The sequence below is a fragment of the Crinia signifera genome, chromosome 8 (assembly GCF_055691185.1).
Source record: "Crinia signifera chromosome 8, ASM5569118v1, whole genome shotgun sequence".
Classification (NCBI taxonomy): Eukaryota; Metazoa; Chordata; class Amphibia; order Anura; family Myobatrachidae; genus Crinia; species Crinia signifera.
The window spans coordinates 50,574,900-50,599,547 of NC_139224.1; the positions used below are offsets into that span (position 1 = coordinate 50,574,900).

A 24,648-nucleotide genomic window follows, 5' to 3' on the forward strand; every position below is an offset into this window, starting at 1 on the left:
ATGCTTGTCGACCTACTTACTGTAGACCAGGGGTGGCTATTACGTTGATCGCGATCTACCGGTCGATCCCGGACCTTACGCCGGTAGATCGCGATTATTTCCTTAAGTATTGAACCTGCGGAAGCCTCTAGTCTTCTGACTTCAGCAGTCTGGTCCCAGACGTGTGATGTCACCACGCACCCGTGCACTGTGAGGGCTGAGGAGCAGTCAGCATCTGCCGGGAACGCTGAAAGGTGGATGTGGCAGGCTGAGCACAGTGAAGTCAGTGGGCAGAATACAGAGGCGGCAGCGGGTATAATACAGCGGCGGCAGCGGGCAGGATCTGTAAGAAAGCTGGCCAATTTTTTTTCACATGTGGACTTGGGAAGGGGGTGCAGAAAGGGGGGGGAGCAGTCTTGAGGGGCACTGTCCCTCAAAATGGGGTTTTACATGGCAGTTTTGCTTTTGTCACCACCAGATTTGGTAGCAGAATGGATGGGCACAGTATAGGTGACCCTCTGTGTTAGGTTAGTGTGCATAGTGGCTCTGATTATCTGGTTCTTTGGGGTGTCATAATGTGAATTTTGGTTCACACAGTGTCATAATGTGAACTTTGGTTTGTACCGTGTGTCAAAATGTGAATTTTGGCTCGTACTGTGTGGCATAATGTGAATTTTGGCTCGTACTGTGTGGCATAATGTAAATTTTGGCTTGTACCATGTGGAAGTAAAAGCCGGGGAGGAAGGGAAGACTGTGAGGGCCCGGGGACTGTCTGACAGGTGGCGCAGCTGGCCCTCCGCGGGTTAATTCAGTGTGCGCCTTTGAGAGGAAAAAAATAGTCAGAAATGACCCCCCCCCCCCTAAATCCGCTCATGGCCTGTTCTAATAGACGCATCATACACACATGACAATCAGCCTCAGCCTGGTTGCCGCATTCTAGGCTCGCAGGGGTTAATAAAACGGTGCGCTAAGTGAATGGAGAAATAAACCCTGAGCTGCAGCTCCTCCCCAAGCAGTCACGGACTGGGCGTGGTAATACAGAAGGCTCCCGCCCCCTGACGTGGCAGCTCTGACAGGAGCCCCACCCCTATACTATCTGACCCTCTTCCGCCCCGCCCTCAGCAGCCTTCCTCTGACTCTGAGACGCAGATATGATACGTTCCTTCTCGGCTACCGTCCTGTGGTTGCCGCGGTGACCAGCTGGGGCTGGCTCCGGGCCCGGTAACGGAGCCATGTCCCCGATTACCGGGAATAAGAGCCTGGCCGCAGGCGCCGACCCTACCGACTCATCCCAGGGCTGTCACAATGGGGACTTTATGGGCACTTTTGGCATGTTCTTGCAGGGCTTGCTGGCTGTGATGGCCTTCAGCATCCTTATGTGTGAGTATCCTGGGACTGTGCTCATGGTGCAGTGCTGTGTGTGTACTGCATGTGCGGGGTTTGTGGGTGTCCTCGTTATATGTACATGTGGCATGGTGTGTGTATATATACACATGAATACTGATACCCGCTGCTCCTAGATGTGTGTGTATTATATGTGCATGTATTGTGTGTGGCTGTGCACAGCTGTGCGGGTCCCTTCCCTCGGGCATATTCTGTTATATTACATACTGTGTCTCCCCCAGGTGTGCAGAGTACTGTCATTACCTGCACTGTTACAGTCATTTTTTTTTTTTATAGTGCCAGCATATTCTGTGGCGTTCTACAAGAGGGCGATTTTACTAACAGACAAAGGGGAAGGAAGCTCCTGCTAACAATATGTAACATTTGTAGCCTTCTCTGTTTTCAAATCTGGTATTTACTGTATTGGAACCAATTACAACTGATATACTATATTGGCACTTATGTACTATTAGTCCTAACCTCTCCGGTGGTATGACTGGAAATTTCTCGGGCTAGGCAGGAGTGGGCTCTCCCGAGAAATTTCTGGCCATGCCACTGATAAGTAGGTATGAGCTAGTGGTGCCTCCAGCTGTGCACCACTGGCGCACACATCCCTTGCGTCGCTCCCATTGTCGCATACCTCTCCGGCGATCTACGCTGGACCCCCCCCCCCCCCGCCACCCTGCTCTGGAGCCCTTGGTCGTTTCTGTGTTTGGGTCCCTGAACACCCGAGCTGCCCCAAACTTCTGCACACAGTTGAAGCCAGAAGCAGCAGCCTCATGGGATCAGGTGCTGCTGCAGACGGCAGTGGCTGCACCAGTGCACCTTCTGTTGTGATTATTTCAGGGGCAGGACAAGCCTGCCATTGTAGCTTTGTTCTGCCCCAGGAAAACCCACCACTCAAGGGGTTAAGGCCTGTCTGACAGACAGGTGAAAGTTAATGCTTATGCAATTCCCAAATGTTTTGTAAAGTGAATTTTTTTTTATTTAATGGACCCTTTGGTGGTACTGTATGCCCAGAAATTTCTTGGGCTGAGCATGCACTGCAGGAGCGTTCTCTCCCAAGAAATTTGCAGGCATGCCACTGTAAAGAAAGGGTGTGACAGTGGTGCCTCCAGCGGTGAACCACTGGCGCACCACCACCACCCCTGCTGCTGATTTCCCTGCCCCCACCTGAGCACCACCACCCTTGCTGATTCGCCACTCGGCCGAGCGCCCGAACACCTGAGAGCTCCCAAGCCCCCTTAAGCAGGCCACAAATTTCTCCAAGCGTCCGCAAACAGCCGAATCGGCAGCAGCAACTGCTGCAGAAGGCAACGACTACCCCTTCTGTGTCCTGCCCCAGGAAAACCCACCACTCAAGGGTCCACTTGACCTCTTGTGTTTATTGTGTTGTATTCAATGGTGTTGAGAGGGGGGTGGGACACGGGTACTTTTTGCCCAGCTATGATAGAAGGGCCCTGGTACTGCACCCCCCTCCCCCTCTGCAGAGACAGGCAGTGGGCGTAGAGAACAGAGGCTGCCACAGCAGCATAGCTGTGCACACGCAACTCAGTGCCATGTGCTGAGTGAGGGAGAAAGGTAGCTACAGCCCGCACCCCCTGCAAATTAGTTTTTTTTTTTTTTTTTAGTGGAATGGCCAGGCCCCTCCTGTGCAAATGGTTGATTGTAATTTGTTCCCCAAATTTCCAGATTTTTATTCCAACCTGCCAGAAAGATAATCTTATAATGTGTATGGACCTCTAAAGACTGTAAGTACAGCTGTTTGGAGGTCGCTGATTTTAAGCATTTATAATCTGGTGATCAATCTTCTGTGTATATGTGTCCAAGCTTGGAATTGAATATAGAGGTGTTGAAAGAAACCTAATGGGTAATATACAATTGTTATATTGTTCTCCCATCTGGTTATGCCTATAAGTGTCTACTTGAGCCATGTAAAGCAAAAAAACCTGCCCAAAGTAATGGGGCAACGTGAAATTCACATGTGAGTGTTCAATCTGGTCACTCTTCGGTCATTTTAGTCACTTTTCAGAAAAAAAACCCCATCTGCTGCTGGGTGTGGATCGTATTGTCGACCTACTTAGGTCGACAGTCATAAGGTTGACACCATTGGGTCGACAGGCAGCATGGTCGACATGGGTGAAAAAACCCATGGCGACCTGTTGACCTAACCCATGTCGAACTAACACATTTGTCCACCTAGACCAGCAGTAGGCAACTGGCGGACCGCGGTCCAACTCCGGACCGCAAAGGACAGGGAACCGGACCGTCTCTAGACTATAGATTAGGGGGCGTGGCCTAGCAGCGGAGGAGAGAAGACGCACTTTCCCGGGGCTCCTGCTTCTGAGTGGTGGCCACCCAGTTCCCGGCCTTCCCCTACACCCTGCTCCTCCCCACAGTGTGTCCTCACCTTGGTCCCAGCACCCCGCCACCTGTGCTGGAGAGCTGCGGAGTCGGGGAGCGCATAGATCGCTCCTGCTGGTTGCGGCCTCCATTACTCCTGGAGCCGGGGCCTCGATTTCTGCAGCTGGACGCCGGAGATCCCCCTCCTCTCTGCCCGTGATGGGACACAGTGACTGTGGGGACAAGGTCCGGGTGCCTGCTGCACATCAAGCACACAACAGAGGCTGACACTGTGCCTGGTCTCAACCCTGCTGTGGTAATCTACCTCAGTAGTAGGTACCCTCCAAGTGCTCCCTCCCTCCATTATCTCCTACCTATACTATTTCTCTCTGGGAGATTATAACATTAATATATAAAAATAGAATATAGATTAGTGCTTCGGCGATATAGTAGCAATAGGCGAATCTAGGCGTTCCCATTAGTGCACTGCGCGGGTGACGTCATCATGCACCGGCGCAGTGCAGGACTGAGAACGCGAAGTAGGACCTTGATCAAAATAATTCAAAATATCCGGACTGCATTAAAATTTACTTGCCTACCCCTGACCTAGAATCCTGTCGACCCAAAAGTGTTGACCTAATTACTGTCGACCTAAGTCGGGTCGACAATACGACTGTATCTCCTGCTGCTTGCTTGTTAGAAAGGGATCTGTGCAAAGCTATTGGCAGAGCTGAGTGGAAACTAAAGTTTCCATGAGATCTCATTATATTGTGTCATTCATTTAGAACATCAAGTCTCTCAGTGCTTTTGGATTCCAACTCTGGTCTGTAACGTGTTTTGCAATTAGCCACTCTGTAGTAGTGTTCTTGAGGTCTCTGAATTATTAAAAAGTTAGACATGTTAGCTCTTTTTTGCCTGGTTCTTAACTAGGTAATATTAGCTTTATAACCCAGCTACCTGGCTCACTGCACTTTTTTTCTGACAAGATGGGGGAAACTATCCATTGGTTTGGCTAAACCTATTAGTTGGCCATAATAATTTTAAATATGCATCTTACACATATATTCTCGTATAATGAAAGATCCTACTATGAAACAAATAATACATTTTTGCTTCTTCATGATATCTAATACCATAGGTTCTCAAACTCGATCCTGGAGACCCAAAACAGTAAATGTTTTCCATGTAACCCACCAGCTACACAGGTGTATAACTCATTTTAAAAAGTCCACAGATGACGCTAATTATTTCACTTCTGTGAGGAGACCTGCAAAACATGGACTGCGTGGGGTCCTTAATCCTGAGTTTGAGAACGTGTATACGGGGTGGTAAAGTTTAGAAGACTCCTGTATTAGAGATTTATGGCCGGTTATGTTGCTTAAATTACCCATGTTGTATTTTCTTGATGAGGTGAAATAATCAGCTCCACCTGTGATCTTTTAAAATGTTTGTGAATAGCTAGTGCAACTGTGTACCTGCCAGGTGACCTGTTGGGGGTCATCGAGAACTACCGGCTTAGAGAACAGTCTTTTATCGCCCCTTTAGACCCAGCATCTGATCCCACAAATGGGGGTTACACACATTGAGATTTTTGCTGCGATTTAGGGTAGGTGATTTCCCTTGACCTTCCCAGTGTCTAGATCTCCCATACACAGGTAGCGATGTGTGTTAAGTATAAAAAAATAGTTTATTTTAAATAGTAAATCTCTATATCTGTTTCTGTACACATGTAGCAATGTGAACTCCCTCGCTAAGTGGTCTAATTAGATTTTGACTGCATGCACACAAGATCTGAGCCAGCGATAGCAACACATGGGACTGCGCATTGCTATGGGGTGTACATACCGAGTGATTTGTGCTGAACTTCTAAGTAATCTAGATAAATTGCTTAGAAAATAGGCTAAAAGCGCACCGTGTGAATGCCCCTTTACTCTGGGTGAGTCTGACTCTCAATGCTGTATGGTAATACAGGATGAGGCGGGATGCAGTGAAAATCCCGAATGGGTCAAAATCCCGACATTTAGAATGTACAGGTAAAACAGTCTACATGACTTTCGGTCGACAGGTGCGAGGTCGACATAGGTTTTTTTCACTGTTTTTTGAACCGACATGTGTCGACAGGCGGTATTTCATGCCCTACCATCCATTTCGGCGTGGTGGGAGAATAAAATAGTGTGCCAAATGCAGCGAGGCCCCGTGCCTGAAGCATAGCGAGCGATGCGAGGGGCTGCGGTTCACTTGCAACTGTGTCCATGTCGACTGTGTCGAAATTTGGGTAAAAAAACTGTGAAAAACCCATGTCAACCTCGCACCTGTCGACCGAAAGTTATGTAGACTGTTTCACCTGTACATTCTATATGTCAGGATTTTGTCCATGTCGGGATTTCATACTGAATCCGATGAGGCATCTATTACCAGTAGACACCACCTGCTGCAGTAGTGATCTGACCTGTGTCCTAGGACACAGATTCGAGTAAAAGTTGCCCATCGCAGAGGCCTGGAACGTTCTGTCCTATGATGGAGATCTCTGGCTTCTTTCACCCCCTATCACTGTTAACAACACCATCATCTCCCCTGTTCCCCAACTCCGCTGCCTGGGTGTCACTCTTGACTCCTCCCTCTCCTTTGCACCCCACATCCAAACGCTGGCCCATTCTTGCGGGTTCCAGTTACGCAACATTGCTCGCATCAGGCCCTTTCTCTCACAGAGTGCAACTAAGCTGATCATCCACTCATTGGTCATCTCACGGCTTGACTACTGTAATGCTCTTCTCACCGGCCTTGCTCAATCCCAACTAGCTCCTCTCCAATCTGTCCTCAATGCTGCAGCCAGGCTTATCTTCCTCTCCCGCCGCTCTAATTCTGCTACTCCCCTTCAACAAAATCTGCACTGGCTTCCATTCCCCTACAGAATCCTCTTCAAACACCTCACACTCACATACAGGGCCATCTCTAATTCCATTGCTCCATATATCTCTAACCTCATCTCCATTCATACACCCTCCCGCCCTCTACGGTCAGCTGACGACTGTCGTCTCTCCTCCACCCTGATCACTGCTTCCCATGCTAGAGTACAGGACTTTGCCCGTGCTGCACCCCTTCAGTGGAACGCACTCCCTCGCTCCATTAGACTCTCCCCGACCTTGCAAAGCTTCAAACGGGCACTGAAAACTCACCTATTCATCAAAGCGTACCCTTCCACTGCATAAACCAGCTGGTTCTCTGACCCCTTGCCTGTTTCCTGTTTACATCCTGCTATCTAACCACCACCCCCTCGCTTGCACCTCTTGTAATCTGTCTGTCTCCCCTTCCTACTAGATTGTAAGCTCCTCCGAGTAGGGCCCTCTTCCCTCCTGTTGTCAAAGCCCACTTCTCTTCACATTTCACTCACAGCTCTCCTTTACTCCAACACTCAGTGACCATCTTCGTCTGCATACTCCTCTCCATCATTGGCCTCAAGCCTCTAGTTGTATGTTGATTGAGTCCTCACTACTTATATCCAAGCTGTAATGTGTATTGATCTGTGGCGCTCTTTATTTGTACTGTATTTTTGTTATTTATTCAATGTTATGCCAAGTTTTGTTTCCCTGTATTGTTCCTTTGTACGGCGCTGCGAAACACTTGTGGCGCCTTATAAATAAAATTATAATAATAATAATAATAAATAATAATAATAAATTGCGTCAGAGCGCATCAGCCTTTTGTTACTGCCCCTTTAAAATGGCATCAGGCTGTCAATCAATGATAGCTTGATGCCAGGCTGTGTCCTATGCTGCTAGACCCGTTTGATGGATTCAGGTACTTTGCAATGATGGACGCAGGTGTAACCGCACCTAAATAACCTAATATATTTAATATAATACTGAGGACCTGATTCAGAGATGGATTCAATGTCAATTGTGTTTCCTGTAGGTCTGGAGTGGGGTAGGACACCAGGCCGTGAATTTGGTCAATATTATACATGCCTGAAAAGGGGACATGGCCACTGATAAAAAGGGGACTCGTCTTAGGGACACGATCCCTTTATCACTGTACAGCACTCAGAGTTGCAGGGCATTATCAAGGCTCTCCCAGCAGTGTGAACAGAGGTGGTGCGCACATGGCATCTATTCACCTTACGGGATTGTTTTACCGCAACTTTTTCCCCTGGCCCGTGGTTGGGGATGGCCACTGGCACACTGTATGGGCAGGGTGGATTTTAGCATTCTAAATCCGACCTGGCACAGCGCTCATGCAACAGCCTAATGTGAACATCAGTTGTATGCAGTGGAGAAATGTATGTGACGCTGTCACAGGGAGGGATTATTTGCAGACTGATGGACATGGGTGTAAATGGGGGGTGGCTACTGGGAAAACTTGACATTTTCACCATTTCAGGGGAGCTTAATGGCCCACATACAGCTTACACTACATGCCATTTTCTGCATGCAATTTGTAACCTGTAGACTCCCAGGGAGCTGCTGGCAGGGAACAGGCTGTGGTAGCGGCGGGGGTCAGGAGTTTTGAAATCTCCTGCCGCTACTGCAGCCTCTCTCTGCAGCTGCCAGTGACAGGGAAGGGTTCTCTGAGGTGCAGAGCGCATCTCCTGCCCAGCGTTCCCCCGCTCTGCAGATTGTAGGTGCTTGCCAGAACATGCCTACGGCCCTGAATCGATTTGGCCAGTTTTAGTCTGAAAACAGGCAAAATCGGACCTTTGTATGGGCACCATAAGAGCCAGCATCTGCAATCCAGAATGCAGAAAACACTGCTCCGACACCTTGCTTCCTACAGCCATGCGGCGTAAACATACAGTCACTTGGGTTGACGATTGACCTTCTATATGTCCCGTGGTTGTGTTTTTCTGCCCACCTGTCAGATCCAAGATGCAGCCAGTGAGCATCTCACTATAAATCCCTGTATCTGCAGATTTGTCCACAACCGCTGTGTACAGGATCGCAGCTGTGACACCTTTGTGTACATCGGAATCTGTGTTTGGAAACCTGAGCAATGCAATAAGGATTTAGTTCCCTGTCTGATCACCATAATCTTAAATGAAATATTAACAAATACAGATGTGGGAATTCTTTGAACACTGATTAAAAGCATATCATAATGCTGGCTTCTGCAATGTACTTTCACTTTGAGCTGTGACAGTTTTTAGCCCCCAAACTCTCCACTCCACCCCAGTCCCTATCTGCTGCTACCTCCATCACTGTCATCACAGCTTCCGCTCTCCATATCCAGCAAGTTTGAAACAGATCAGTGTCCCTGCATTGCTTTCACTTTCTGAGTAATTTTGTCTGTTGCCTCTAGTGGTCAGTGGGTGTAATTAGCCAAGTATCGCAGTGATTATCCCTTTTGCTTGCTGGAGAAAGTAATTTCCTCCGTACGTATTTAGCGACGTGGACACCTCAGAGAAATCATTTACAGCTTTCCCATAGCCTGCAATGGGAACTGAGTTGTCAATTTAACAAGCTGCAGAAAAAAATACATTTTACTATCTTCCATTGGCTGCAAATTTTACATTGACCGCTCACCTGCAGCAGTAAACCACTAATGAAATTGGGAGCCCCACATTTCTCAATAGAAGTGATGTTGATTTTTCATTTAGTTTAGTAAGAGAGGTCTACATAAAGAGATCACTAAAATGAATTGAAATCTTGTTTAATTAGTGACCTCTTACTGTACAAAGGTTTGTACAGTATTCTGTGTACACTGTAAACCTAGCAGTCCTCCACAAAACAGAGCCATCCAGTTGTTTTAGCAGTGACCTTTCACTAAATACAAACGGTAAATAACAGGAACCAGACAAAGCAAACAAATTGTGCTTACAATAAAAGAAACGTATCACGGCTAGCCACGTGATTAGTAAAATGTGTAACATATATTGTATTTGGCGACCAGCGAGATTGATGGTCAGTGACGCACAGGGATGCTCATTGCTGTCGCTATAGCCCCTACGCACACACCGATGTAGGGGCATCTTCTAAGTGACTTGGCCAAATGAAGCAAAGTCGTTTAGAAAATGCCTAAATATCAACGTGTGTAGGCCACATAAGTGATGTGTGCTGAGCGATCTGTCTCCAGTGTGAACACTGGCCCTGACCAGCGGTCTGACTAGATTTGTCCAGCATGCAGGATCTTAGTCACTCAGCAATAGAGACGCACGGGGCTGCACATCACTATGACCCCTATACTCCTGATGTGGGTAATTTTCTTACTGTACCCTAATCCAAGTACTGCAAGGCTGACCTGTGTACACAGGCTGAGTGCAATATGGTGCCATCAATAAAGTGTCATGTGACTTAACAACCTATTAATTTTGTTTTTCAGTAAAACGTTTAAGAGAACCAAAGCATGAGCGACGTCCTTGGAGAATATGGTAGGTTTGGGGTTATTTATATTCTGCATTATAGGCTATATGCAGATAGTGCTGACTGATGCCAGGTGTGTTTCTTTTTTTTTTTTTTTTGCTGCGTACACACAGTAACATTAGTGTGAGTGGTGGGTGAAGGCGCTGCTACCACCAATCACCCACTGCAGGACCCTATTATTTACCAGTTATTAATATAGCGCCCACATATTCCGCAGTGGTTTACAGAGTATAGTTGAACATTCGCATCAGTCCCTGCCCCAGTGGAGCTTACATTCTATGTTCCCTACCACATGTATGGTATTTGTTGCAAGAAATAACTGATAGTTAACGGCGCTTCACCTTCCATATAATACACGAGTACAGTGGTTTATCTGCAGTGATGCATTGTTTTTGCTCTGTAGGTGTTCTAAAATGGTGGGGGAAAAAATACTTAAAAATGGCCCAGCGATGTCATCGAGGTGGTGATGAAAAAAATACAACATAAAAACAAACATTTAAAAGCATATGCAGTATACAATAATACTCCATACCTGTACCAGTATTCTGTGATCTAGAAACAAAAACCTATATACTGATTTTGCAACAATGGCACCAAACTTTGGGTTCAGCCGTCCCACTGCTTATGAGTCTTACAAAGGCTGATGCAGCAATGAGTGTAAACCTTGTCCGTGTTCTGTCCTCTTTTGTACTGTGAGTCACTCTTCTTGTGGTGTTCCTACTGCATATGTGCTGTGGACAGTGCTGTGGAACCCTTATGGTGCAATAAAAAGAGAGGATAATAATCTTTCTGTTTCATGTCCGTGTTTGTCACTGGATCCCATCATTGTTCTGTGCCTCTGCCTTAGTGTCCTGGTAACCTTGCCCAAACTTGCAATGATTAGGATTAGCTGTATGCAATTACACACATTTTTAATTACATTATACAGGTTGAGTATCCCGTATCCAAAATGCTCGGGACCAGGAGAATTTTGGATAACGGATTATTCCGTATTTCGGAATATTTTAATATTTCAATGATGTATTTTGAAGTATCTTGCATTTATGCTGTATAAACACGTAATATACACACAAATATATTTTATTACCACATAAAATACACACAAACATATTTTAATTGTTCAAAAAACAAGGTTTCAAAACGTGAAACAAAATACTATCTCAGCACTGAATTTGAATGCCAAGCAATCATTGTCTTGCACATATATAGTGCCAGTTACATATCATGTCCCCAGTGATGCTGTTACATATGTCCCCAGTGAGTTTTTAGCAAAAAAAAATTTTTTTTTCACTTTCTGGAATGTCCGTATTTCGGAATAATTCGGATAACGGATATTCGGATACGGGATACTCGACCTGTATCTCGTACACAATCTCATATTTGAAGAACGTCCCAATTAAGAACGGGTTGGGATCGTTTGGTCGACAGTGGTCTAGGTCGACAGGACCTTAGGTTGACAGTGTCTAGGCCGACAGTCAAAAGGTCAACATGGGTCTCTTCACTGGTTTTTTACCCGAATGTCGACATGGACACAGTTTGAAGTGCACCGCATCCTTCGCAATGCTTCGGACACGGTGCCAGTCCCCATGACGACTTTTTGACTGCCGAGCTAGATAAACACGGTCGACCTAATGACCTGTTGACCCAAATGCTTGTCGACCAACATACTGTAGACCAAATGACCGTATCCCTTAAGAACGACTGGTCTCATGGCTTCTTTAGCTACTACTTGCATGATGAATATTATTCTTTGCTTCAAACCCTGCACTTTTCTTATGGGCAGTGTGATTAGTTTTGTACTGTACAATGTGTTGTGCTGATATGATCTTAGTTACTGGGCATATGGAAAGAGTGCAGATTTTCTTGGACTAAAAGCATTTTTAATGGTCTCAACTGAGGGGGGAGCCCAGGGGAACGCATAGAAAGTGCACTTTACAATCGACCGTATATTTTGCAGGCTACTTGCTCACTTACTTCAGTCATACAATCTGCAAGTGGCGAGCCCATCCTAGTTACTCCTATATTCATGGCGGTGTCTGTTTCATTCACAGCAGCAAAACCGAGCTCTGCCGGGTGACCAGGAGAAAGTGCTGAGCTCATTCATCAAGGGCATTGCTGCTATTATGTCAGAGCAGGATGTCTCTTGAGACTTCTATATTGTATTTTGTTGTGGACAGTGACCCTGCACCTACCCCTTATTACTTGCTGAATCAGAATGCGAGTCTGTTGGGGGTTACGTTACATATCTATTCCATTTTAATGCATAGAAGATACTAAAAGGCAAAGAATATTATAGGGAACAAACAGGAGCAATGTGGGGAATCCTGTTCCTGTGAAGCATGTTAGTTGCACTCTAACTTACAGCACTAAGGCGCCACAAAGAAAGTCTGCAAGCCAAAAGTACATAAGTGCGGCATACAGAAACCGGGTGTGGTATAGGGGTCCGACAGTCATGATCCCGACTGGCCGGACCCAGACAGCATGGTGAGCACAACTAAGCCCCTGCGGGCTTGCTGCGCTCGCCACGCTGCCAGCACGGTTCTATTCTCCCTCTATGGGGGTCGTGGAGGGAAAATAGTGGGTGGCCGTCGGGAACCCGGCTGTCGGTGTTTTGACAGTTGAGATCCCGACTGTCGGGACCCCGTCCGGCACCCCAGAAACCATACCTGCAAATACATACCTCCAGTACTTCAAAGCCTGGTACCGTCCCAGTATGTATGGAACTTAAGCAACTAAAGGGGAGGATTAATAATAATAATTTTTTTTTTTTTTTACTTTTCCATCAAATTATAAGTACCCATATGGACTGGAAATCCCAAATGACAACAGTATTTGACAGAAAATTGACCAATAAGTACACCACACACAGAAAAATATTTCTTCTTGTTGAATGCATGCAGTATATCTCAGAATTGTTTCCTTGAATCACTATCTTGGACTATTTTATGCAGCAAAAACTGGTGTTAAAAAATAAATGTATTTTAACTAGAATTCCTCAAGTTGATGATCTGTAAATCTTCCTTATAGACGTGAATTGCGTTCCTTACACAATCTCTTCCTTGTGCAGGTTCCTGGATACGTCCAAACAAGCTATAGGGATGCTGTTCATTCACTTTGCAAATGTCTACTTATCAGATCTTACGAAGGAGGACCCGTGTTCATTGTAAGACTTCTGCAATATCTTGCCATTTTGTATGTGTGTCTGTCCAGCCATCCATTAGGAAAATTTTTGTTTTCGTTGTATATCTGTATTGGTAGATGGTGGGAGCTTAAGGCCCCCATACACTAATAAGATTTTGGCCAATTTCACCCGATCCTGACGGATCTGGCTGAGAAATCAGCCCAAATCGATGTTTGTGACATCCCATTCGACCACTGCGCGGTCCGTTCATAAAATGTATTGCGTTTGACCCATCAGCAGCACATCGCACACCAACGATGTATTGGGTCCGATCCATAGGTGTGTGCCAGTGGTGAATCCCTGTTGGCACACACCAATGTTCAGGGGCGGACAGCGGCAGGCGCTAAGGAGCAGGCAGCGACGGGCAGCTGGTAGCGGCAGGTGCTGGGGACAGGAACCGGCAGCAGAATAAAAAAATATATATATTTTCAAAAGACTGGCTGGCCGCTGTTTGGCTGAGAATTCTCTGACCGTCTTTAGAAAATAGTTTTTTTATATTTCTGCTGCCACCTGCCGCTGCCCGGCTCTCCTACTTTCCGCCACTGCTGCAGCTCTCTGGGAGTTTACATGCTATAAATCGCATGCGATTTAATGCATTTAAAAATTACACCTCAAGTGCCAAATCGTTACTGAGCCAGGAGCTGCCGGGGGAGCTCAAGAGCTGTATTTACTCCTCTCAACAGCCAGAATTCAATGTTCTGGCTGTCGATTGTCGGAAAGTAGGCGTGTTGGCAGAAATGGCTGTGAATTAACGAACGGCCGTGAATTTGACAATTTGCAGCCATTTTTCGACAAAACAGAGATCCGCCTTGTTTTAAAGTCGGTTCTGTTTTGTCATGAATCTGTCTTTGATGTTGTCGGAAACAGCAGAATCGAATAGGCAGTGGACGCTATATCCCCTGGCGGAAATATTGTCCTAGAATGAATACCCCTTATCTTAATGTTGGATCGCCAGGAACTACCCTTTTAAACATATATTTTTTTTGTAGTAGTAGTTCGGTCCTTTCTTATAATGTAGACAATCTGTCACTGCTGTATTGTTTGCAGTTTTGAGATGCTCTCCTCATAAATAAACAGTAAACATTCCCTTAATATTTATAAAGCTCTGCACAAATTTTTGTTAAGTACTATAAATGATAAGGTTACAGAACTGTCAGACAGTTTACAAGCAGTTATTTATTTATTTACATTTTCTAATAATGCGCAATCTATTTCGTTGCGCTTTCCAATTGGAGTTAATGAACATTATGATTTTATATGAATCTTCATTTTAGTACAGTTTTATGTCTGGGTATGTAAAGAATTGTGTTCTGTAATGGTCCATACAAACTGGGCGACTTTGCCCAGTGTGTATGGACAGCGATGTTCGCGTTCATCGCTGGGGGGGGTGCGTAAATACAGAGCGGCTTTCCCCCTGCCCGGCTCCGACAGAGGGGGAGGACTGCTTTGCATAGCGCAACGCTATGCAAACCCATCCTCAAAGCCGCTCATCTGTTGGTATTACCAGCAAATGAATGTGGCTTTCCTGGCGATGATGCTGGAGCGCTCATCGCTGGGGCATACACACTGGGCGGCTTTGAGCTGAAAGCCGCTCAAACTTGCTGTTTTGAGCGACTTTCAGCTCAGTCGCCCAGTGTGTATGGGCCGTAAAGCTCTGGCGAGAAGATTAGGTGAAGGGTGGAAGCTATTGTTGTATTTCATGCTAGACAGCACTAGCTTCATTGGGGCAGATGAATCAATCTGCCTATAAAGTTTTTTTAAATAACGAGTCCCGCTTCTCCAGCATAACGTGGAGAAGCGGGCAAACGTTATAGGCAGATGTATTAACCCCCCCCAAAGCCGATAAGGATAGCCGTTATGGCCAGCGTGATCGTCTCTCCTTATCAGCTCCCCCGCCGCCCTGCACATGCACACTCGCAGCCTGCCCCCACTCCCCCCCAGCTTTCTGGGCTTGCGCGAGATCTTGCTAAAACCACGAGATCTCCAGCGCAGCCCAAGCCAGAAGCAGCCCCCCAGTTAACCAGTATTAAGTGCATTTCTTCACTTAACGCTGGTTCATACATCTGCCCCAATGTCCCAGTATTTTAGTACTAGGTGATTCTGGTATATTGTTTGTTCTTCCTTTTTATACTAAAATGTTTGTCTGTGGGCTCAGAACCATACATTATCATAACTGCTTAGCCCAGAGGTTCCCAAACGCGGTCCTCAAGACACCCCAACGGTCCAGGTTTTAGGTATATTCATGTCTCGGCACAGATGGCTAAATCAGACTGACTGAGTTACTTATTAACCTGTGGCCAAGCATGGATATACTTAAAACATGGACTGTTGAGGTGCCTTGAGGACCGTGATTGGGAACCTCTGGCTTAGCCAATTGTTGGCAGGTGCATGTTAATTGTACAATTGTTGTATAGGTATTTTTACATGTTGTATAATTATTTGTATTCCATCTTTTTGCTTAACAGGTACCTAATTAACTTCCTCCTGGATGCTACACTTGGCATGTTACTTATATATGCAGGGGTCCGAGTGGTCAGCTGTGTTGTGGAGTGGCGGCAGTGGGATTCTTTGCGGTTTGGAGAATATGGTACATAAATACTCTACTTCTCTTTTTTTATTTTGAAAACTAGAGACAAGGAGTATCTGTCCAAATATGTTTTACTGAGCAAGTGGTTGCTTATTTTAGTAGCATATATTGGCCCTCATTTTGAGTTGGGCACAAAGCAAAGTTACTATTGGACAAGCCATGTTACAATACAGAAGGTGCATTTCTTTTTTTTTTTTTCTTAATTCTATACATCTAGGGAAAATACAGGGGGCATATGTAGTAGTGTCAGAGTTTGCCACAGGTGCAGCATGCCAGTTGATCTAAGATTTTTTTTTTTTTTCTTTTCAAAGTGGCAATCATTTACTAGGCCATACTGGGTTGGTTTGCCTTGTAAAAAATTGCTGCTTTAAAAAAAATGTTCAGCTGGTATCTCACACTAAAGGGGTGTACACGCGGGCTGGAGGCGGTGCTATTTTGACTAAGTGATTTTGCTTAGTGAAAATTGCGATGGCGCTGCTGGAGATAAGCCGGCGGACATCCCCAGCAGCAGCCCGTGTGTACAGCGGAATAGACACTGCAGCGTCTAGTCAAAATATTCTGCAGTGTCTATTTGGCTGGGCGATGGCGACGCTGCGGGGCCGCTGTGTATACAAAGGGGGACGATTCAGGCAAATCTTCTAAGCGATTTGTTCGATTTAGTCAAAATCTTTTAGAAGAATCGCCCCGTTTGTAAACGGCTTTACAGAAAACTCAGACTCTATTACATATGCCCCATGGTTTTATTTTGCATATAGCAACCAGATCTTCTACAGCTTTATTTTACAATTGTAGTTTTAACGTTCAGATCACACTGAAGCCCATTATGTGTGCACAGTACATTCATTGGTATTAGGCATGATTTGGGCAGTGATGTCAGCAGTAAAGTGAGGTTACTGCTGTGATGACTCTCGCCTGTAAGTTCATTGCACTGATTTGGATTGATTTCTTTGAGGCACTTCCGAATCTCAGTCAAAGTTATTAGCCTTGACAGTATTTATTAACCTTGGCCTACCCTGTAGTTAGCACACAATAAAACTTTTTTTCCCCATAGTGTTGTGTATGTAAATGGAGCAGGTGGAACAGCAAATAACTTTTTTTTTTGTGTGTGTGTATTCAACAAAGTACACACCCGAATCCAGTCACAGATAGTGTCCTACTATATGCAAACTATGGTAGCCTTGTCTCTGCGTATTCACATTAGCTGGTTCCCACATACTGATGCCCATTGTGCTGTATGAGTTTGGTTAGTTCCACATTGTTCTGCTCTAATACACACAGAGCAATTTGCGGTAATTTTCAAAGCAATCTGACTAGATTTGACTGGATTGCTTAGAAAATGACCCAAAATTCGATGTGTGTGTGGGCCAAAGTGATGTGTGGCACCGCACATCTCTATTGCCCGTCTAGATTCATACTGCATGCTGTAGAAATCTAGTCAGATCACCAGTGTTCTCACCCGAGGTGCATCACTGTGTGCTGAGTGATCCTGCTGAGCAACTGAGGATCACTAGATTACTATAACGTCGCTACATGTGTAGACCCCATTAGGGTTATTGACCAAAGCATGAAAATACTTGTAGTAACATTGTCCTCACAGGATAAATGTCTTAGAAATTGGTCTTCTGTACATGTATTGGGTATCTGCTGACTGTATATAATGTTATGCATGTTGGTTGCTAAGGGCAACATCTCCACTTCTGTAAAAGTTAATTTTTTTTAACAAATACTGTATATTTCCTAAACTGTTTTTTGCTGTCCATGAATTGATGACCATGTCCTTCCTTTCAGGCGATCCTATCCAGTGTAAGGCCTGGGTTGGGCAGTGCGCCCTCTACATCCTTATTATGATGTTTGAGAAGACTGCAATGGTCCTTGTGCTGCTTATACCCAATCTGAAAGAGGTGATACAGTGTGGCTGTGTTATGCATGTGTGTCTGACTGTACCCACTCTTTTGAATACCTACATGATACTTGGTAATGGCGTCATTCAATTTTGTCTAGAAATTTATATCTTGGTTTAAAGTGCAGCATTTATTACTAGAAAACGAGCAACCATGTTAGTCCTAATTTAACACAAGCATTAGGTAGACAAGGGCAAGTCAAAAGGAGTTTTTCACGTTTTTTTTTTGAGTGGACATGTGCCGACATGTGCCGACAGGCAGTACTTCATGGCCTACTATCCACTAGGGCATGGGTCTTCAACCTGTGGCCCTCCAGATGTTGTGAAACTACATGTCCCAGCATGCATTGCCACATTTTTTCCTATGAGTGCATGCCAAAACTGTCAGGGCATACTGGGACATGTAGTTCTACAACATCTGGAGGGCCACAGGTTGAAGACATGTGCACTAGGGCGCGAAGGAATAATTTAATAGCGTGCCTGAAGCATGGTGAGCGCAGCGGTACTCGTTGACTGTTTCCATGTCAACATTCGGGACAAAAAAGTTTAAAAACTCATGTCAACCTTTTGACTGTTGATTTTGTCATTGTCAACCTGATACTTGTGTTGACACTTCCAACACTGTCGACCTTAGCCATGTCGACCTTCAGTGGTTGACCTAATGACCCATACCCAGTGTAGGAGAGGGCTCCTGTGTTGGAATGTACACCACATCTATCTAATATGGGATTTTATTTTTCCATTTACAGGTTGCAAAGTTACGTCCATTAGCATCGAATAGCCCGGAGCTGGAGTTGGCCATTGTGATGCTCATTGTACCGTTCTTTGTTAATGTGAGTTACTTCCCTATTCTCATTTATAAAGACCGCTTTCTAAAAATACATCCGTATGTTTCCTGCTCTTTACTACAGTTCTTATTTTCATTATTAAGTAGATCATTTGATTAATGTCAGTTCAGCAGTAATATCACATGGGAGCCAACGGGTACCTACTCTGTGTATTGCTGCCAGGCTTGTTTGTGCAGGATGATGTCGGATCCTAAAAGAGCGTTGAAGTCAGGCAGATGCAGAGTGTGAGCGGGCTGTACAGTGGTTGCACAATCATAACAGCGAAGCAGCATTCTTTATCTGCCTACCAGCCTGCAGCCAATCAGTAAATTGTGGTCAGCATGGTGATTGGTGAAATGCTGGAGCCATCCACTAATCACAGTGCAGACAGCTATTTTTTTAATAACAAAAAAACCTGAAAAGGGGGAGGTACAGAAAAAGAGAGGGAAGACATGGGGTAATCTGAGAGAGGATAAGTCCACAAGGGTGTGTTATATATTTTTATAATGCTATTCAGATCGCCCTGGGTATGATGGGCCAAGCCAGACTGGTGGCTCTAAACTATGTCACTTTTTGTTTAATGTATTTGAGGCTTGGAGAAAACATGGTTCAATCTTTCTATATGTTCTTTTGTTCTCCTCATAATTATCTTGCAAGTAATACAGAATAATGACTAGGTTTACACAGTTTGTTTGGATGAAAATATGAATAAATGCCTCATATTTCTTTGCTTTGCTACAGTACATAAAGGACCTTTTATGTTCCCGTGGATCTGGTACCCTTGCCTGACAGTACATGATGTACCTAGCATAGTTTTCTATAGTGTTTTGGGGCCTACACACATAGCGATTTTTAGCCATTTTCTGATCTATCTGACCCCACGTCGCTGTGTGTGTAGGGCCCATAGCTATAGTCTATATCACCGGTAGAATGTAGGCCCTTTGTTTGACTTTTCTCTAAAATCAACTATTTTGGAATCCGCCTATTGCACTAGAAACATTATTGGGCTATACTGTAGTGCAATGAGAAACCGATGGTTTGCTCTGTTGTCCCCTATGACCCTTGTGACTGTCCTAACTACACCGGTCAGAGCTTATTTCTGCTTCTGCCAACAGGCATTAATGTTCTGGGTCGTGGACAACTTTCTAATGAAGAAAGGGAAGACAAAGGCGAAAATGGAAGAGAAAGAGGGCAACCCAGAATCCCGAAACGGGAACAAAGTGCGGTATCGGCGGGCGGCCTCATACGATGACTCAGAGTCTGAAGTGAGTTAAAGAATGTTTTATGACTTTATGAAGTAATATTGTACATGATAAATACAATCTGTTGGTGTATATGGAATGTATAGGAAGAGTATATTCAAGGCAGTTCTTAATCTAATCCATATTTGTGTAATCCATAGCAAGTGCTTCTGTGGTAATTCAACTATTAAAATGTAGTCTCAATGAAGAGTGAGCCGTTGCCAAGGAGTCCTTTTAACTGCTCTGATAATGGTGGGGGTGTGATTATGACTGACTGGTCCTGGTACTCCTGGCTTGGAATACAGCACAGTTGGTGTAATGGTTAGCATTACAGTACTGCGCTTAATTTTCACCATGGTCCTAACTATGTAGAGTTTGTATATTCTCCCAGTGCTTGCTCTGGTTTCCTCCCAAAATATACTTGTAGATTCATTGGCTACAAATAGGTAAGTGTGGTAGGGAAAATGGATTTTAACTCCACTGTGTTAGAGGGTGATGTGAATGACCAAATACTGTGTAAAAGCACTGCCTATTTTAATAAGAAATGAATGTGCCATAAAACTAGATGGAGTCCTTCCACTTCTAAAGGAACGATCAGATATCATAAAAAAAACTGATGGGTAATATAGTTTACTTACTTGGATGTTGTGCATAGTGTTGGTTGCTCCTGGATGGATCTTTGCAATGCCTTACGCTGCAGAATGTGTATGTGAGGGGGTGTGGTCTCTCTTAGAGAGCTATCTATCAGACAGGATTGCACTTGTATTGTTGTGTAATCCGTTTTTATTAAGCAACAGTTGTTATGTTTGCTAGCCCATTAATGTCCAGTATGCTGCACAGTTCTTGTAGATTTGCATGATCTACAATCCACGCTGACTGCTCTAAAGGCCCCCACCCACTTGTGTGATCTGGAGCCCTTTTCATCTGATTCTGATCCAATGCTCCATATAAGAGGAGGTTTAGACGGTGCTTAGCCTAATGTAGCCCATACACGTGCAAGATATTGCATGTAATCATTCGATATCGACCACATCTGTTCGGTAAATTGAACGATTGTATGCACATTTTAGGGACCATGCGATGCGCGGAACCACTGGTCGAATGTCGTGTTGAAAGATATGTGCTGCACATATCTAATCTATCGCAGGAGCGATCACATTTGTTTTTTTTTATCCACATGCGATCACTTAAATGCAATCCGCTGGTGGAGGCAACACATTCGGCTGCTTCTGGTTCGGGGAGGGGGAGAGGAAGCCGGAGGGATTCTTTAGTGCTGTGAAGGAGCGCCAGCGGGCAGAGGGGGTCAGCGGTGGCAGCAGAATTTGAAAAAACAGTTTAAAACACTAGGCAGCCCTCTGATTGGCTGAGCTCTCTCAGCCAATTAGAGGGCCGCCCAGTGTGTTGAGTTTTTTTTAAAACTCTGCTGCCGCACTGACCCCTGCCGCCCTTTGCCCGCCCTCTTCCAGCCACCGATGTGCCATTCCAAGATGGCATGCGACATCTGGTGCTGAAAGGGGGCACTTTTTGCGACATAAGATGCGATGGACATCGCACTTCGATGTCACACCGGATGTGACTGCGTAAGTGTACGGGCAGCATTATTTTAAATGTTCGCTTCTTTCTTAACATCTCCTTTTTTTTTGTGCTGGTTTTTCAATCTTTTTGCAATTTTAATCACTGATGTAATAAGATCCAGGTTTTTCAGTGCAGAGAGGTGACTAAAAGTATGTACACACTCGCTGATATATCGGCCGTTCGATTGAACAGCTGATCTATCAATGCACCATCGGCCAGTGTATACCATTGATCTATCTGTGAACACTGTCGTTCAGATATATCTAGTCGGCTGTGCAATACAGCTGATGACTGATAGGGATATGATCGTATTGTCGACCCGACGTTGGGTTCTAGGTCGACATGGGTTTTTTCACTGTTTTTTTGAGCCGGCGTGCCGACAGGCGGTATTTCATGCCCTACCATCCACTAGGGCGTGGTGGGAGACTAAAGTAGTGTGCCCAAAGCATAGCGAGCGGCTGCGGTTGGCTACCAACTGTGTCCATGTCGACTGTGTCGACATTCGGTAAAAACAGTGAAATCCATGTCGACATGTTGACCTTGTCCCATGTCAACCTAGACACCTGTCAACCATCACCCGTGTCGACCTAGTTGCCTGTCGATGAACGGTGTCGACCTAAGTCTAGTCGACAATACGATCCACACCCGACCAATATATCTCCAGATATATATTGGCGCATAGTGCTGTGTGTATGGCCGACTGCTCATAGAACCGGGCCAGGAGCTGTCGGTGATTGACAGCTCATGGATGTGCACATGCAAATATGCCCGTTCATTTGTGATGTCAGTCCTGATGGATTGGGCAGCGTTTGGAAAACCTGATGCTCGATCTGTCTGTGATCGATCTATTAGTGTGTGCCCAGCTTAAAACTCATCCTGTACACTAGCCAGCAAGGCACTGCCTGAAATAGGTCCAAACTCTGCCCACATGAGGAAGGTTGGAATGGTCTACTGAAACCCAGGTTAACCCCTTGCTTACATGTTGCAGTTTATCCTCCTGCTACATAGGCATACAGTACATAGCACTTTTCTCTCTTAAGCAAAGTATGCTGGGACACCCAGTTTTTTTATTTATTTATTTTTATACAAAGAGTTATGTACAAAGCAAAAAAAATGTGATTGGATGTTAAATCCACCCCAATCCTGCCTTAGAGGGTAATGTGAAGTGGTTCTATTTGTAAATGTGTACTTTTGGATTTGAGTCCAAGACACCGCTCACGTCTGTTATTTCCTCCTTCTCTGGCCAAGCACATGTGCACAATGCCATCAGTGTTGGTGACGCCTGTGATCTAGCAGCATCTGGCACAGGCTCCCACCGCTCTCCACTGCGGCATTTTTATTTATTTATTTTAGGGAAGATGTTTCACAGCAATACCTTCCCTTAAAGGCTTTACGTATCACTGTTATGTCAGTAGGAACATTGCTGCTTCACACTGACTGTTCTATTGTGCTTCTGCCTGGTGGAAACTCCACTGTCACCACCTCCGGTCTCTAGAGACAAAGCCCGTCTGTGTTTATTACAAACATGTTCCAGAAAACCATCTTCATTCGCTGACTGCATTTGGAAGTGCCTAAAGCAGATCTCACCAACTACAGTACATACTGGCAGATTCAGACGGTGGGATGAATTACCCACCTGAGAAAGTGCCGTTGTATTGGCCTGTGCTTAAGGCATGTGTCCAGCCACCACAGAGGCTTGGCTAACCATGTCGCTGTGTCATCATATATCTAGTCTCAATACGCCACACAGTGTGAGATCCCTGACATAAGTAAACTGTCCAGTTCTGTGCGTTGGGCATCTTTTTTTATTTTTTTGCTGAGCTTGGTCACAACATGACTAGGTTCCACCAGGAGACTGATTATTAATTTCATACGTAACACTTGTATATCTGTGTGCGCAGTCTGTATACTGTATGAAGCAGATTTGAACTTGGTTGCTGCATTGTAGCACTTCGTATAAACCTCTGCATGCTATTGTAGTCTATGGTCTCTAATTACAAATCATTGCATGTTTCCTGAGTGTATAAGGTCCCCCGAGCAGTCACTCACTCCTAATATTAGCTGTTAAACAGGTACCAGTGACCAATGTCCTAAATGTCATATGCTTAATCCTCAGTAACCCTTACACATTTTGTAGGATGTATTCCCAAAACATCAGGGGTGAGATATAATAAGATGAGAGATTCAGAAAGTGAGAGATTTGGGAAAAAATCGCCAGGTTTTTTTTTAAAGCGGCAATCATTTACACTGCAAAAGCAGCTGGTTTTGCAGTATAAATGATTGCCACTTTAAAAAAACTGGAGATTTCTTCCCAAATCTCCCACTTTCTGAATCTCTCATCTTATTAAATATAACCCCAGGATTCAATTAAGAGCACAGTGAATATTGCCATGAAGGAGGGGCTGGAGTTATTCAATTGAGGACGCTGTTAAGTTGGGGAATGCCGGTATTCCTGACATAAACCTTCCATGATGCGGTTTGCGAGGGGCAGCGATAGTTAAGTCCGATTTCTGCTTGCAGCCCAGAAAGGGGGTAAGAAGAAATCCTTTTGTCGGGCATAGCAGTGCACTGTATTGGACCTCTCTCTCTGCCCTATTCATTGCGCACTGAATTAAATCAACTCCACTGCGTTGAATAGAAATCTTGGTAAAAACCCTTTTGATATGTTCATCTGTTTCTTCTGCTGGTCTCCCTTTTTAGGCTGCAGTGTGAATGGCCTAATATTGTATGTGCATAAAATCTTTAAAAAAAAAAATCTATATATCTCTTCACACAAATATAGAAGCCTCTGCTCGATTTTACAATTCTTAAGGGGCCTACACACGGGGAGATTTGCTTAGTGTTCTGAGCGATTCTAGATCACACAGCGATTGCGTCAGCGCCGTGTGCTGAGCGATCTGTCAGGGCCAGTGTTCTCCGGTGAGAACACCGGAGATGTAGGGGCATTTACTAAGCGATCTAGTGAAATCGCTTAGAAAATAAGCTGAAATCGCCCCGTATTTGTATGCTTGGGATCACAACTACAAATGATTGTAATCATTTGTCTCCTTTATAATGGTGATCCCTCTGATGTACTGTTGATGTATAAGCTTAGTTTCCCTAACATTGGTTACTTTTAGGCATATATTGTCTGTAAAGGTGTTTTCCATCTGATCCGATGCACAGTCCCATGAGTGTCTGTGTCTGGTGCCCCTAGATTGCTAGTGCTGGACTATTTATATATTGGAATTTGATGGAAAATGGAGTGTTTTTTTTTGTGCATGCGATGTATCGCAGGAA

At 44.9% G+C, this 24,648-nt stretch overlaps 1 protein-coding gene across 2 annotated transcripts in view; it reads left to right on the plus strand.

The window, feature by feature from the left end:
* Positions 1 to 1,090: 1,090 nt before the first annotated feature.
* The window catches only part of LOC146026024 (musculoskeletal embryonic nuclear protein 1-like), a 48,517-nt gene continuing 24,959 nt past the window's right edge, over positions 1,091 to 24,648 (plus strand). Inside the window, exons 1-7 of one of the 2 annotated variants that reach the window (XM_083156340.1) lie at positions 1,091 to 1,359; positions 10,018 to 10,066; positions 13,126 to 13,221; positions 15,705 to 15,826; positions 17,615 to 17,727; positions 18,476 to 18,559; positions 19,669 to 19,818. In XM_083156340.1, the coding sequence (XP_083012466.1) occupies positions 1,212 to 1,359; positions 10,018 to 10,066; positions 13,126 to 13,221; positions 15,705 to 15,826; positions 17,615 to 17,727; positions 18,476 to 18,559; positions 19,669 to 19,818 (762 nt within the window). In that variant the 5' untranslated portion in view covers positions 1,091 to 1,211. The remainder of the gene's footprint in view (positions 1,360 to 10,017; positions 10,067 to 13,125; positions 13,222 to 15,704; positions 15,827 to 17,614; positions 17,728 to 18,475; positions 18,560 to 19,668; positions 19,819 to 24,648) is intronic. The other variant, XM_083156338.1, reaches the window with a different exon arrangement.